This window comes from Marmota flaviventris, chromosome 14 (assembly GCF_047511675.1).
Source record: "Marmota flaviventris isolate mMarFla1 chromosome 14, mMarFla1.hap1, whole genome shotgun sequence".
Taxonomy (NCBI): domain Eukaryota; kingdom Metazoa; phylum Chordata; class Mammalia; order Rodentia; family Sciuridae; genus Marmota; species Marmota flaviventris.
The window spans coordinates 34,637,631-34,653,877 of record NC_092511.1 but is presented as its reverse complement, the minus strand read 5'-3'; the positions used below and the strand labels follow the sequence as shown (position 1 = coordinate 34,653,877).

Sequence of the window (16,247 nt, the reverse complement as noted above, 5' to 3'; positions counted from 1 at the left end):
CAGCCTCCTAGTGGCTGCTTTTGAAATGGGGGAAAGGATAATATTGGAATTTAGAGAGTTTGAAAACCATCTAAAATGTTCATTACTCATAATCAACCTAGTTTTATGTTTAAATTTTGTGCTGGCTTTGGTAAAAGTGTATGCCATTAAAGACAAATAACTTTATATGAAAACATGAGCACTAATATTTCCTTAGGAGACACTGGGGAAATTCAAACAATTTTTCAATAAATTATTCTTTAGTTATGATCCCTTTGTTAGCACATTTTAAGCACCAAGAAAGTCTGCAGATGTTTTATAGTACCATGGTAGTCAGCCTCCTAAATGACCCTACAATGATGATTTTTGTGTACACCCTCCTACACTTGACAATTTTTATGTAGACCCTCCTGCACTGAATATGGATGTTTTTTCTGGAAGCAAGTGCCTCTACCACTGAGCCACAACCCCAGCCCATGTTGTTGTATTTTAGGCCAGATAAATATATAGATAAATAATAGAAGTACTTTGATTTCTTTCACTGATGTGGAAATATTTATATTGACAAATAAAAATGACAAGGTGTCACTTTTGTGGCCATAAAAATCACTGAAGCTTCTACTTTGCTGACTCTTGCTCTTTTTGGGGAAGGCCAGCCACCATGTTGTAAGGTTGCTCAAGCAGCCTGGGGAAAGGTCCATGGCAGAAGGAGCTAAGACCTCCTACCAGCTACTAGCACAAAGGATTGTGTCTTTTTTTTTTTTTTTGTGGTCCTGGGGATTGAACTCAGGGCTTTGTGCATGCAAGGCAAGCACTCTACCAACTGACCTATATCCCCAGCCCAGGAGTATGTCATTTTTAAAGTAGATCCTTCTACCCCATCCAAGCCTTTAGGTGATGCCAGTGTGAACCAACATATCCCTCCCACTCCCTACTAGGGATTGAACCTAGAGGCACTTTACCACTGATTTATATCCCTGGCCCTTTTTAATTTTTTAAGAATTTTTAAAATTTTGGGCTGGGGATGTGGCTCAAGCGGTAACATGCTCGTCTGGCATGCGCGGGACGCTGGGTTCGATCCTCAGCACCACATTAAAAAAAAATAAAATAAAAATGTTGTGTCCACCTAAAAAATAAATATTAAAAAATTCTCTAAAATTTTTTTTTTTTTTTTTTTAATTTCGGAGTCAGGGTCTTGGTTGGACTCAGATGTCCATAATGACCTCAAATTTGTGATTCTCTGCCTCAATCTCCCAAGTCATCGGGATTACAAATGTGCACCACTACAACCCATGTAAGCCAAAATTTTGACTAATAACTTAGGTGTTAATCTCTGTGCTAGCACTAAGATTGCTCTGAATTTGACAAGAAACTGAGAAGTAATAAATGTTGTTGTATATTATTTTTTTATTTTTATTTTTTAAAATTACTTTTTAGTTGTAGTTGGACACAATCTCTTTTATTTATTTATTTATTTTTATGTGGTGCTGAGGAGTGAACCCAGGGCCTAACCCATGCTAGGCAAGTGCTCTACCGCTGAGCCACAACCCCAGCCATGTTGTATTTTAGAAGTACTTTGATTTCTTTCACTGATGTGGAAACATTTATATTAACAAATAAGAAAATATCATATTAATGAATAACAAAATGTTTATATTCATAGCACTAGTATTCTTTTGGAGTTCATTTTAAACAGAACTATCAATAAGGCTTTTTATGAGGATTACTTATATAAATTACCATTCATTACTGATAGATTACTATAAATTATAATTTTAAAAAATATAAAGGTGACTATGAAATGGGAGAGTTTATTACACTTTCTGTATGGAAAACAATATTTCAAGAGAATCTTATTTTTGGTCAGTTATATTGCTTCTGAAGTTTTGGCTGGTATGGAGACCTTAATGAACAGGCAAAAAATATATATGAAATTAAAGCCTTTTGTGGTCTTAAAAGGCTAGATTTTAATTATTCAAATGTCCTCATAAGTGTAAAAAAATTTCAAAGTTATATCTGAGGACTGGGGATGTAGCTAATGGCAAAGCTCTTGCCTACCATATGGAAATCCCTGGGCTCAATCCCACGACTACAAAAATAAAATAAGATAAAATGAAATAAAATTATATATGAAAATGTGTCATTCAATATTTTTAAAATTCCTCTTTTCTAATTGAAAGGAAAATACTATTTTAACAGATGCATATTTATAATGGTAAACTATATTGAACAAGATATAGCTATATGGATTACTTTTCTTGATTTTATCTAGGCCATTTTAACTGTGTTATTTAAGTGTTTTCATTTACACTTTCATATACTAAAGATTACTAGTCCTTTAAAGTTCCCTTGAAATATTTTTACAAACAAAATAGTTATTTTTTAAAAAAGTTTGTGGTTCACATTTATGCTATTGTGTTCTGCAAAATCTCAAGCAGAGAATTTAAAAGTTTCAACTTGGTGGTACCACCAGGTGCCGATAGAAACAAAAGGTTTATTTTTCTCCAAATGTGTTAATATTTTAACCTTTAAAACAAACCTTCATATACCCTGTTCATGGATAGGCAGAACTAACATCATCAAAATGGCGATATTACCAAAAGTTCTCTATAGGTTTAATGCAATGCCAATCAAAATCCCAACGGCATTTCTTGTAGAAATAGAGAAAGCAATCATGAAATTCATATGGAAAAATAAAAGACCCAGAATAGCAAAAACAATGCTAAGCAGGAAGTGTGAATCAGGCGGTATAGCGATACCAGACTTCAAACTATATTACAGAGCAATAGTAACAAAAACAGCATGGTACTGGTACCAAAACAGGCGGGTGGACCAATGGTACAGAATAGAGGACACAGAAACCAATCCACAAAACTACAACTATCTTATATTTGATAAAGGGTCTAAAAGCATGCAATGGAGGAAGGATAGCATCTTCAACAAATGGTGCTGGGAAAACTGGAAATCCATATGCAACAAAATGAAACTGAATCCCTTTCTCTCGCCATGCACAAAAGTTAATTCAAAATGGATCAAGGAGCTTGATATCAAATCAGAGACACGCCGTCTGATAGAAGAAAAAGTTGGCTACGATCTACATACTGTGGGGTCGGGCTCCAAATTCCTCAATAGGACACCCATAGCACAAAAGTTAATAACTAGAATCAACAAATGGGACTTACTCAAACTAAAAAGTTTTTTCTCAGCAAAAGAAACAATAAGAGAGGTAAATAGAGAGCCTACATCCTGGGAACAAATCTTTACTCCTCACACTTCAGATAGAGCCCTAATATCCAGAGTATACAAAGAACTCAAAAAATTAGACAATAAGAGAACAAACAACCCAATCAACAAATGGGCCAAGGACCTGAACAGACACTTCTCAGAGGAGGACATACAATCAATCAACAAGTACATGAAAAAATGCTCACCATCTCTAGCAGTCAGAGAAATGCAAATCAAAACCACCCTAAGATACCATCTCACTCCAGTTAGATTGGCAGCCATTATGAAGTCAAACAACAACAAGTGCTGGCGAGGATGTGGGGAAAAGGGTACACTTGTACATTGCTGGTGGGACTGCAAATTGGTGCAGCCAATTTGGAAAGCAGTATGGAGATTTCTTGGAAAGCTGGGAATGGAGCCACCATTTGACCCAGCTATTCCCCTTCTCGGTCTATTCCCTAAAGACCTAAAAAGAGCATGCTACAGGGACACTGCGACATCGATGTTCATAGCAGCACAATTCACAATAGCTAGACTGTGGAACCAACCTAGATGCCCTTCAATGGATGAATGGATAAAAAAAATGTGGCATTTATACACAATGGAGTATTACTCTGCATTAAAAAATGACAAAATCATAGAATTTACAGGGAAATGGATGGCATTAGAGCAGATTATGCTAAGTGAAGCTAGCCAATCCCTAAAAAACAAATGCCAAATGTCTTCTTTGATATAAGGAGAGTAACTAAGAACAGAGTAGGGTCGAAGAGCATGAGAAGAAGATTAACATTAAACAGGGATGAGAGGTGGGAGGGAAAGGGAGAGAGAAGGGAAAATGCATGGAAATGGAAGGAGACCCTCAGAGTTATTCAAAAGTACATACAAGAGGAAGTGAGGGGAAGGGGAAAAATAATACAAGGGGGACAAACGAATGTCAGTAGAGGGGGCAGAGAGAGAAGAGGGGAGGGGAGGGGAGGGGAGGGGGGATAGTAGAGGATAGGAAAGGCAGCAGAATACAACAGACACTAGTATGGCAATATGTAAATCAATGGATGTGTAACTGATGTGATTCTGCAATCTGTATATGGGGTAAAAATGGGAGCTCATAACCCACTTGAATCAAATTGTGAAATATGATATATCAAGAACTATGTAATGTTTTGAACAGCCAACAATAAAAAATTAAAAAAAAAAACAAAAACAAACCTTCTTTTGACCCTACTTCCCTAGGAGTTACCATCCATTTATTTGTCCTTTTGTATACTGTACTGGGCGTTGCCTCTACAGTCGTCCCTAAGTATCCATGGAGAATTGGTTTTAGGCTCCTTCCCTGCTAAGACACCCAAATCTGAGAATGCTCAAGTTCCTTATATAAAATAGCACAGTATCTACATATAACCTCAGCATATCCTCCTGTGCAGTTTGAATCATCTTTAGATTACTTATAATACCCAATACAACATAAATGATATGTAAATAGTTGTTATATTGTACTGTGAGGAACAAGGAAAAAAAGTGTGTGTGTACTTAGTACATATTGACACATTTTTTTCCCCCTGAATGTTCTCAATCCATAGTTTGCCAGTCTGTGGATGTGGAATCTGTAGTTAGAGTGTCAACTGTAATTGATTTTGCTAATTCCTCTCCCCCTAGTCTCTTTTAAACTCATTCAAACCTGCTCCAAGTAAACATCTGCCCATACCACTCTGTGGATGCCAACTTCATCCTTCCAGCTGCTCAAGCCAGGAACCTTGGAATGATCTTTGACTCTTCTTTTCTTCATTTTATCCTTCATAAAATTCCAAATTACATCCAGAGTCTGTCAATTTCTCACAGTTTCCATTGCTAATACTGTGGTCTGAGCTACCAGTACTTTGCCTGCCTGCTTTACAGGAATAGCCTCATCACTGGTTTTTCTGCATCCATCCACTAAGGTCTCTTCTCAGCAAAGGAGCCCAGTGATTATTTTGAAATGTTAAACTAGATCCTATTACTTTCCTGCTCAAAATGGCTCTTAATTTCACTTAATGGTGAAAATCAAAGTCCTTATAGTAATCCAAAGGCTTCACATAATCGGAACACCCTGTCTCACTTTGTACTACTTATCTCTTGCTCACTTGGCTCTGGCCATCCTAGCCTCCTTGCTGGTCTTCCAAAAGACAAGCTCCTGCCCCAGGAGTTTTCCTCTGGCTCTTCCCTCTATATGAAAAGCTTTCTCCTTCCCCAAGTGTCTACATCACTTGTGAGTCTTTATTCAATGTTGCCTACTTGATCACCCTATTAAAAATGGCAACAAATCTCCCCTCCATGCTCATCTTTTGTTCTCCAATTTTTTTCCCCATAGCAGTCACTACCTCCTAACATATATGTTTATTATGTTTGACTCCTGGCTCACCTCCCTTTGTGTGGGTGATAGAGTCACAATTTTTGATCCTTATTTTCAAATGGTTTGTTCAGAACACAAAAAGGGTTGGAAATCATTAAGAGTTATATAATTATTTTAGTGGGCCTGGAACAACACATTTTAAACACACTCCCTTAAAAATGGTTCAGATGATAAATTTTGTTATGTATATTTTATCATAATTAAACATAAATGTAAATAGAGAAAAGTTAAGAGCTCTTGTAGAGTAACAAATATTTCAAGAAATTTTTGTTTGTTATATGTGTGAGTACTTAAATATACTTGTTTTTAAACAACAAGGTATTCCATACTATCAGTCCTCATCAATAAAACATTTTAAACAATTACTATTAAGTTGTGCACATACTGATGAGTTGATATGAATAAAATAGTCCACAGCAGCATTATTAGAGTGCAAGCTAGAAATAATACAAATGTCCAGAGATACTAAACTGGATACTTAAAAGAAGTGTAGCACATTAAACAATGGAATATTATGCAACAGTGTTAGGATGGCCTTAGGCCTGAGCCTAAGCAACTCCATTTTAAAAACTCCAGTTTGAAACCTGCAGTTTCACCAAGCACACCCACAGAGCCCTCCAGTATGGCCACAGACAAGTTACTGCCCCTCACCCTGATAAACAGAGTGAAGCCCCTGGCACTTGATAAGAGAAAAAGGCAAGAAGATCAGGGTGGAGATCACCAGACCAAATGTTTCTGACCCCAGGGTAAATGATGTCACTGAGAAATCCAGTGGTAGCTGATAAGAATTGAAAGGGGGGTCAAAACCCCCCCAAATTTAGTATAAATAATAGAGCAAATGAATAGGGATTCAGCCAGCAGAAACAAGGATACACTCGAGCTGGAGAGCCTGACGAGGACCTGACATCCCATCACTTATCACCGTTCCTGCGTGACCCTTACCACTCTCAAACTCTACCTCCTTGTCTGGACCTTGGTGAAAGCCGCAACTTCTCCCTACCACCCTCTCCTCAACCCATAGTCCACTCCACGCCAGGAAAAGCCTGCCTTGGTTCCAGACCTGATCATCTCGGTTTGAGTGAGTGTGCATCTGTTGGACACAAAGCCTAAGGCTTAAGACTTCTGAACTTAGCATGCAGAGGGAATGTCTGTCATTAGCCTATCACGATTAAGTGTGTTTTGCAGTGCTTAGAATTGTTTGCTGTGAATTGTTTGATTGTGTCTAGTGCAGTGCCTAGCATTAAAGATTGTCCTTTTCTTGATTAAGAACCTATAGAGTGAAAGTGTATTGAGTAATTTGAGACTAAAACATTGAAAGGGGCAGAAGCATGTGGATATTCTTTATTTCTCCCCTCCACTGCATATGTCGCAATTTTGCCCCCTCACGACAGTGAGGGAAAGAACTACAGTCACCTTTTCATGTGCGTGAATCCCAAAAAACTATGCTGAAGATTGAATTGCTGGAGAATACATATACAACTTAATAAAGCTCAAAATCATACATGTGCACCAAAGCTACAAAGATAAACAAGGCAAGGTGACTTAAAATTCAGATAAATTGATTAAAAGTGCAATGTCTTCAACCTGAATGAAGGTTTAGGTTCCTGGAATGTATTTCCGCATAACCCTAATTAATGCCCCTCGAGATCGCACAGCATCTTTTTCCTGAGCTTGCGGCCTGTCCTGCCTCCAAGAGTAGTGTTCGGTACTCGGTGATTTTGTTTAAAGTACTGAATCCTGTGACAATTTCCCTTAGGGACCATTTTCAAGGCTAGAGTCTGACAACGCTCCAATAGTAGAGCACATTAACTAGTTGCTGAATAAATAAATGCACTTTGGCATACTTCTCATTTTAGGCCAAATTCTTCTCGTGGCTTCGGTTCAGTTCCTGTCCTTGTCCCTACCCCTATAGAGTCGCTGGGCATCTCGTTTCCGCGGCCCAAAGTGGTTTTGCCCCGGTATCTGCGCTGGAGAAAAGGTGTGGGAAAGGGTATAAAGTCGGGGTTGATACCCAGGAGTGTGGAGGCCACAGTCCAGGCCGCCCTGAAGGGGATGGAGTGGACACGGAGCCCGCCAACTCGACTAGCCCGGTCACTGCGCAGACGGTACAGTCGCAGTCTAACCAAATTCTCCTGCCACCGCCTCCCCGCGGTGACGTCACGGGGTTCCGAGCTCTTGATTGGAGGGGCTGCATTCGGTCCACTCTCGCGATGATTACTCCTCCAGGTCCCAGCCCTGCCCCTCTCCGCCCCGGCCCGGTAGTCTGCTGTAGACCACGTTGTGTGCCGCTGACACGACGTACACTGGACCAGTTTCCGGGGCTTGTCCAGACCGCGACGAATCGGCTCAGTCTCCCACGAGGTTTGGCTCCGAGGCGTCCTGTTGCCAGACCCGCGGTAGCGCGGGAATCTCCACCGCTCGGCCGGGCCAGTTTTCTAGGGCCGCCTGGAGAGTCTGTCACATCAGTTCCCATCTTACGGATCGCCAGAATTTGGCGGCTGAGAAACTCATTTCCGGTCGCTTGGGTCTCCATGGAGACAGCCCTTTAACCACTTTTTCACCTGTCATTCCCCGGACTCCACGTGGTTCGGAAATCGCCCAGAGAATGTTGGTGGGAGGCAGCGAGAAAGGTGTAGATGGGAGGGAATCAGCGATCAAAAGGGAGGCAGTAGGTGGGACCCTTGAGTACAATGTGCTGGGCACCTTTTGGCCACTTACGTAATTAAGGTGAACCGGGGATTTTCCATTTTGGGAAGGTCCAGTTCATCAGGATACACGTTTAGGCATCACTTGAGCATGCATAACCCCTGAGCCTATTTTTGCATAGTCCTGAGGGCTCCAGCATCAAATCATGCTGTAGACTTGCTCACCCTTCATCTGGGAATTGTCTCCCCAATTACCTTAAGATCTTTCTCACTTTGCGTTGCTGATTGTTTATTTCCCTAAATCTAATTATAGCACTTTTCAAATTCCTCACTTTTCAATGCTTCTCTAGCTGCATCCATTTTTTATAACACTTTTTGATTAAGTGGTTCCTCACCTGCCATTACGGTACTGATACCTTACTGATACTTCCCAAATGGACCATAGTTTCTTTAGTGGCAGGACTAGCTGTCACTTTGTTATCGAATGCGCTATGGATACCAGGTAGTCTACCTTTCTGCCATTAAATGTGTATACCCCTTCTAGAACATCTCTGCAAATGCTTGTTAATTCACCAGATATTTATTGAGTACCTTCTATGTGCCAGGTACTCTTTTTAGGAATTGAGAAGTCCAAAACTGAACAAAATAGATTAAAGTTGCTCCCTTCAAGAAGTTTACCACTAGGGGAGACAGACGATATAGAAGCGAACAAGATAATGAATTTTAGTTAGCTAATAAGTGCTGTGAAGAAAATAAAGTCATAGCAATGTTAAGTATGGTGTCACAGAAAGCTTCCCTTAGGATGTGGTTATTCAAGCAGAAACCTGAGTGATAACAAGAAGCTGCAAAGATGTGGAATGAATATTAATAGGCAGATTGGGAAATGCACAGCTTCTTAGGTGTGAAAAAGAACATCAGGAAGTGCAAAGACTCTTGAGGTGGTGAAGAGTCGGTTGATATGAAATGAATAGCAGAGGAAACCAGGGCCTGATTATTTAGGGCTTTCATATCCAGAGCCTCTCAAGTTTGGATTTTATCCTAAGTGTAATTGGAAGCCCTTAAAAAAGGTTTAAGAAAAACAGCAATTAGATTTGATTAATATTTTTAAAAGAATGGACTCTTTGGAGGCAAGGATAAAGCGGAGACTAGAAGAGGCCATGTTAGGAGTTCAGGAAACTTGTGTTCAGTTTCTGTTTGGGTATTCCCATGCTGGGAAATTCTGCTTGAAAGGTAGCCCATTCCTTAGTTGGAACATGGAGTTCTTCCTGTGGAATCTGTCTTCCTGAAATCCACTGTTTCTTCCTTGGATGCTCCATTATTTGTGGTGGTTCCTTCAAGTACATTACCATCCCTGTACATACATGTCACTTCACCTGGTTGGATGACGGAGGAATCAGCACTCTCTTTTTTTTAAGAGAGAGAGAGAGAGAGAATTTTTAATATTTATTTTTTAGTTTTCGGCAGACACAACATCTTTGTTTGTATGTGGTGCTGAGGATCGAACCCGGGCCGCACGCATGCCAGGCGAGTGTGCTACTGCTTGAGCCACATCCCCAGCCCTCAGCACTTTCTTGATTTGGCCAATTTTTAATGTGGCTTTTAGCAGTCAGATTGTGCTGTTGACTCATGTATTGCACTATTTCAAATCAGATTTCACCTCTCTCTGGCTCCCCATCCTGAATTTCTGTGGTGTATGTGTTTTTTTGTTTCTTATTTAAATGCAGCATTTTACTTTTATTTCTATTTTATCTTAGTAAATTCCATGTTGTTCATCATTGCAGTTTATTCATCCGATTTTATCACTCAACATGTCCTCCCAGTTTTTTGTCTTTTACAGAGGCACTATGTTATATCCTCCAATGTTTCTTTCATAAACAATGCTAAAACTGGGGAGGGGGGATAGTAGAGGATAGGAAAGGCAGCAGAACACAACAGACACTAGTATGGCAATATGTAAATCAATAGATGTGTAACTGATGTGATTCTGCAATCTGTATATGGGGTAAAAATGGGAGTTCATATCCCGCTTGAATCAAAGTGTGAAATATGATATATCAAGAACTATGTAATGTTTTGAACAACCAACAATAAAAAATTAAAAAAAAAAACAATGCTAAAACTGCTAACTGTATCATGAAAAGAGACTTATGGCATTTCCCTAGTGACTTTTTCTCAATGGCATGAGATTATTAGTATGTAGTCTTTGAGTACGGTTTTTTTTTTTTCTTTTGTTTTATTTATTTATTGTTTGTTTGTTTGTCTATTTATTTATTTTCATGTGGTGCTGAGGAACCTAGTGCCTCATGCATGTGAGGCAAGCGCTCAACCACAGAGCTACAACCACTGAGCTACAACCTCAGCCCTTGAATAGGGTTCTGTAGCTCATTATGAATCCTTTGATCTGTTAGCTAAAACCAAACTCACAACGATAGTATGTAAAAATTTTCTTTATAAAATAGTTGCAGAAAACAAGATATAGCTGTACCTTGTGGCTAGTTTGGCTCAATTAATTGTTTTGGAAAAACTGTTGGTTTCTCTAGTTTTTACTATAATGAAAGTTTGTGTATTTTAAAATACAGAAACTGGTTTATAATGGGTAAAAGTAACTTTAGAAAATAATAAACTCTTATTGAGCTTAAAAAAATCTTAGGTTTCAAGGAAGAAACCCGTAAATCAGTTTTTCTCTGCTTGGGCATTTTGCTCCCCAGGGGACAGCTGCCAATATTGGGAGTCTTCTTGGTTATCACAACTTGTTGAGAGGATGGTATTCCTGGCATCTACTGGGTAGAGGCCAAAGAAACTCTAAACATCCTGCAGTGCAGGGGACAACATTCCTCAATGAAGAATTATCCTACCCAAAATGTCAGTAGTGTTGAGATTGAGAAGCCCTCCTGTGAACAAGGCCTTAACACTCTTTTTTCTTACAGTAACTGCTGTTAATTCTATTTAAAATGGGTGTAAAGAAGAAGAGAGAAATGCACGTTGCTGCATTGACAGTTCGTCATCAGGACCTTGAAATTTTGAGATGTAGGTGATTTCAAAGTTCATTTATTGAATACATTTTTTTTTCAACCAGTTTGCAAGTAGAGTGTTTTAATCCCTGCGACCCCATAGCACATAATTTTCAAATTCTATTTAATTTTTCATGTTTCTTATATCCAGTTTTAGATGTAAAAATGGTTTTCTTGAATTTTGACTTCATACTAAGGTCTACTTGCGTTTTTGGTTTTAAAGATTTATAGAATTCATAACAAAGGGAAACTCATCTACATATTGTTATATCATTGACTTTTCTTTGCATTTGTTATGTAGCTTTTGCTGATGGGGAAGGGAAAAATCTAGCTTCTTTGCTGTTACATTGTGTGCAACTCACAGATGGAGTGTCACAAATCCATTATATTAAACAGGTAAGGCTGAATTATTACTCATGGGTGTATCCTGAAGGTTATGCTATTATAGATTTTTAAAATTAACTGACAGCTTTTGGCTTAAATTATTCAATGTCAACTTATTGAATAATATCAAATTATTCAGTATCAACTAAAGAATAAGATTAAAAAAAATCTCTTCTTTTTTTATATAGTATTTATTCATAGCAGTAATAGAAGCCATATTCAGACTTCTGTTATAATTAGCGCTATATAGATAGGATAGGAAATTACTTACCTTTTTAGTAATATTAAAAAAAATTCTGTAGATTTGAATCCTCAAAATTTTTCAGCAGGCACATTTAAAAGTTAAAATATAAAGATTGTCTTCATTAGTATTTCAATTACTATTTGAGTTTACCACTTGAGCTTACATAATATTTCTTTGGAAAGAAATTAAATAGATTACCGATACTACCATAATTTTAAGAATGCTGCAAATTTTCTCTACCTTAAGCCTTTAATAGGTCTGTAAGTCTTAAAGAGGTAGGTCTGGAGTAGGAAAAGGGATTTAGGAGCATATATTAAAAAGGTTAATAAATACTAAAAATAGATATTTTAAATCAGTACAATATGGAAAACATTCCACAGTACAATCAGTATAATTGAGATTTAAAAGAGTATTTGTAACCAACCATATTACTTTGTTATAGTTGATATTAGAAAAAAATGACTTTGAATTTTTTTGGATTATAGATTGTGCCTCTACTGGAGAAGTTAGATAAAAATGGCCTGTGTGATCCCACTGTTCAAAGTTGTTTGGATATTTTAGCAGGCATTTATTTTTCTTTGAATCTGAAGAATCCCTTGAAGAAAGTATTGGCAAGGTAAGGAAAAAAAGGAAGGGAAGTTGGGTATTATAAAAAGTAACCAGGGCTGGGGTTGTAGCTCAGTGGTAGAGCCCTCGCCTAGCATGTGTGAAGCCCTGGATTCGATCCTCAGCACCACATAAAAATAAATAAATAAAGGTAGTTGTGTCCAACTACAACTAAAAAGTATTTAAAAAAAAAAAAGTAACCAAAGTTCCTTTCCTGTTCTAATAAAACAAATATATCACTAAAAATTGAATTCATACAATCTCTCTTTCTTCTCTCCCTCTTATTCTATCTCAGTTTCTTTTTAGGTCACAGACCTTAACGAACAGACTGTGGCTTTGGTCTGGGTGATAGTTCGCTGACTCTTGGTTCAGTCCACTTCTTGCTACTTTTTTCTCTATTTGTCTCAGCTGTTTCAATGTGGATAATGCAGCAATACAGAACTATATACTTGATTTTAAAATGTCAAGCAGTATAGAAATACACAAAAAATGAGGCTTATATTTCACCATTTCTGGTGAAATATCACTTAACATTTTGGTATCCATCTTTCTAGACCTTTTCTTTATGTGTTTAGCATATGTGTGTTGTATTTTAGTTTTTATTTTTTATATAAGTGAGATTATATTCTACATAATGATCTAGAGTTTGTATTTTAACTAAACAGCATCTTAGAGATATTTCCATCTCAGTATAGTCCTTTTTATTTTTTAATAATGGGAATTGAGCCCAGGTGTGCTGTATTGCTGAGCTACATCCTCATCTCCTCCCCCTGCCTTTTTTTTCAAATTTTGAGATGGGGACTCACTTAGTTGCTCAGGCTGTCGTTGAACTCGGGATATTTCTGCTTTATTTAGTTTCCTGAGTTGCTGGGATTACATGTTGTGCCGCTGTGCCCAGCTAGTTAGTTTTTTTTTTTTTTAACTGTGGTAAACAGCACATAACTTAAAATTTACTTTCTTAACCATTTCTAAGTGTGCAGTTCAGTATTATGAAGTGAATCCATGCTGTTGTTCAGCAAATCTCCAGAACCTTTTCATCTTGTAAAACTGAAACTTTGTGCTCATTAAGCAACTTCCCATTTCTTCCCCAGCTTCTGGCAACCACCATTCTACTGAATGTTCCTAGGAATTTGGTTACTTTAGGTACTCCATGTAAATGGAATATTTGTATTTGTCTTTTTGTGACTTATCTTATCTCACTAAACATAATGTCCTCAAGATTCATCCATGTTATAGCATGTAATAGAATTTCCTTCCTTATGGACTAAATATATTTGTTTATATGTATATGCCTCATTTTGTTCATTCATCCATTGATGGACGTTTGGCTGCTTCTACCTTTTGGTGACTGTTTAATGTATCTATGGACATAAATACTCAAATATCTCTTTGAAATCTTGCTTTTTGTTCTTTTGGATATATACTCAGAAGTGGGCTTGCTGGATCATATGGTAATTGTTTATAGTTTTTTGAGGAGTTGTCATCTTGTTTCATTTCACATTTCATTTGCAACATTTTACATCCCCACCAACAGTCTTTATTCTAAGAGCTACAGATATATTCCATATTATGGATATATCAGAAATGTATTTCCTGATTTTTTTAATCACTTTTCCATTGATGGATATTTGGTTCATTTTCAGCTTTCTTTATTTCAACAATTTTGCAATAGTATTTTTTTTTGGGGGGGGGGCTGGCACAAGGGGTTGAACCCAGGGATGCTTAACCACTGAGCCACATCACCAGCCCTTTTTTTTTTTTTTTTTGTATTTCATTTAGAGATGTGGTCTTATTGAGTTGCTTAGGGCCTTGCTCAGTTGCTGAGGCTGGCTTTGAACTCACGATCCTCCTGCCTCAGCCTACAAAGTCTCTGGGATTACAGGCTTGTGCCACTGAGCCTGGCTAATATTTTTAATCTTGTTCATAATCATGTATGTGTATACATGAGAGAATTCCTAGAAATTGAATTTTTAAGACCAAAAGTTATTCATGTTGAAATTTTTATAGCTATTATTAAATTGTACTCCCAAAAAGTTATTCCAGTTTGTACTTCCATCAACAGTGAATGAGTGCCTGTTTCTTCATAGCTCTCTAGCACTGGTTAATATCATTCTTTAAATCTTTAAAATCTAAGGGTGATAAATACTCTCTTGTATAATTTGCATTTCCCAGATGCTCATGTAGTCAAACATTTTTTAATGTGTGAAGTTTGTCTTTTTAATCATTACATAACCTTTGTATATCTTCTCATAATTTTTTTCATTTGTAAGAACTATGAGTAGATTATATGCCATATATATTTCTTTTTCTTGTTTTAAGTTTTCTTCATGTTATCTTTTAATAAAAATTAAAGAAATATTTTGTTATCAACATTATTAATACTTTTCTTTGTATAGATTCCTGAGCTTCATGCCTTACTTATATGTTTTCTCTAAGATGATGATGATGATGATGAAGAATCATCCTAGGCAAGCACTCTCTACTGACCTGTATTCCCAGCCTTCTAATACAAGATTACTAGAGAATTATTTACTTGTCTTATAATTATTATTATTTTTTTGTTCAGCTTTAAAATTCATCTGGAATTAAGTCCTGAGTATAATGTGAGGTAGAGGTTCAACTTAGTTTTCTTTTTCATATAAAAGTCACTAATCACCAAACTCTTGAATAGTCTTGTCTTTCCTCACATATTAGGGATGCTACGTTATTGTGTTATATATGCTTACATAAACAAGAGTTTTATTGATTTTAGACTTGGGCATGTTCATTGATGTACCACATCATAGTCTTATTTATTGTAGTTCTATAATGTGGTTTAATTATGTAATTGTATGTTACCTCTCTACTGACTTTCTTTTTCAGAATATTCCAATTTTTGAATTTTTTTCTTCCAGAAAAGCTATTCAATCAATCAAAAAAAAAAAAAAAAAAAAAGCCTATTGGTTTTGATTTAGATTTTTTAAAAATTTAGTTGTTGATAGCCCTTTATTTTATTTATTTATATGTGGTGCTGAGAATTGAACCCAGTGCCTTACACATGCCAGGCGAGCGCACTACCGCTAAGCCCCAGCCCCAACCCCTTGATTTAGATTAATTGAGGTAAAATTGACATAAGTTTAATTTATCCATTCAGTAAAGTTTTATCGACTACCTACTATGTTTTAAACAACCTTCTAGGAATTGGAGATATAATGAATCAAATAATCTAGAATGGGGTTGTATTACAAGGGAAAGATAGAAAATAGACAAAATAAACAACGTACAGGATATTAGATGGCATGGGAGCTAAGGGATGGGGGAAAGAACATCAAAGGTGGGGTAGTGATTTCAGTGTAAAATACAGTGGCCATTTCACATAACTTTGCTCTATGTGATAAGGTGATTTTTGATTATTGGGTATTTGAGAGAAGAATGTTCTGGGTGGAAGAAATAAGAGTAAAGACTGTTAGGTTGTCAGAGGCCAGGGTTGTCAGAAGGCCATGTAACTAGAGCTAAGTGAACAAGGAGGTGAGGTTGGAGAGCTAATAGTGGATGGTGCAGATTGTATAAGGTCATTGAAAACTGTGTTTGTATGCATGTGTTTTGAAGTTGTTGAAGGCTTAGGCAGGTCAGCTCTGCATATGTGTGGGTTTTGCATTCAGCCAACCATAGATCAAAATATTCAAAAAATTGCTGTGTGCTACACATGTACAGACATTTTCCTTGTTACCATTCCTAAACAATACAGAATACTAACTGTTTACATAGCATATACATTATATTGGGTA

The 16,247-nt window shown here is 37.2% G+C and overlaps 1 protein-coding gene across 1 annotated transcript in view; it reads left to right on the top strand.

Moving 5' to 3' along the window:
• Window positions 1–7,825: 7,825 nt before the first annotated feature.
• The window catches only part of Thada (THADA armadillo repeat containing), a 310,445-nt gene continuing 302,023 nt past the window's right edge, over window positions 7,826–16,247 (top strand). The window contains exons 1-4 of the mRNA XM_027934275.2: window positions 7,826–7,951; window positions 11,163–11,262; window positions 11,548–11,642; window positions 12,360–12,490. Coding sequence (XP_027790076.2) covers window positions 11,187–11,262; window positions 11,548–11,642; window positions 12,360–12,490 — 302 coding nt within the window. The 5' untranslated portion in view covers window positions 7,826–7,951; window positions 11,163–11,186. The remainder of the gene's footprint in view (window positions 7,952–11,162; window positions 11,263–11,547; window positions 11,643–12,359; window positions 12,491–16,247) is intronic.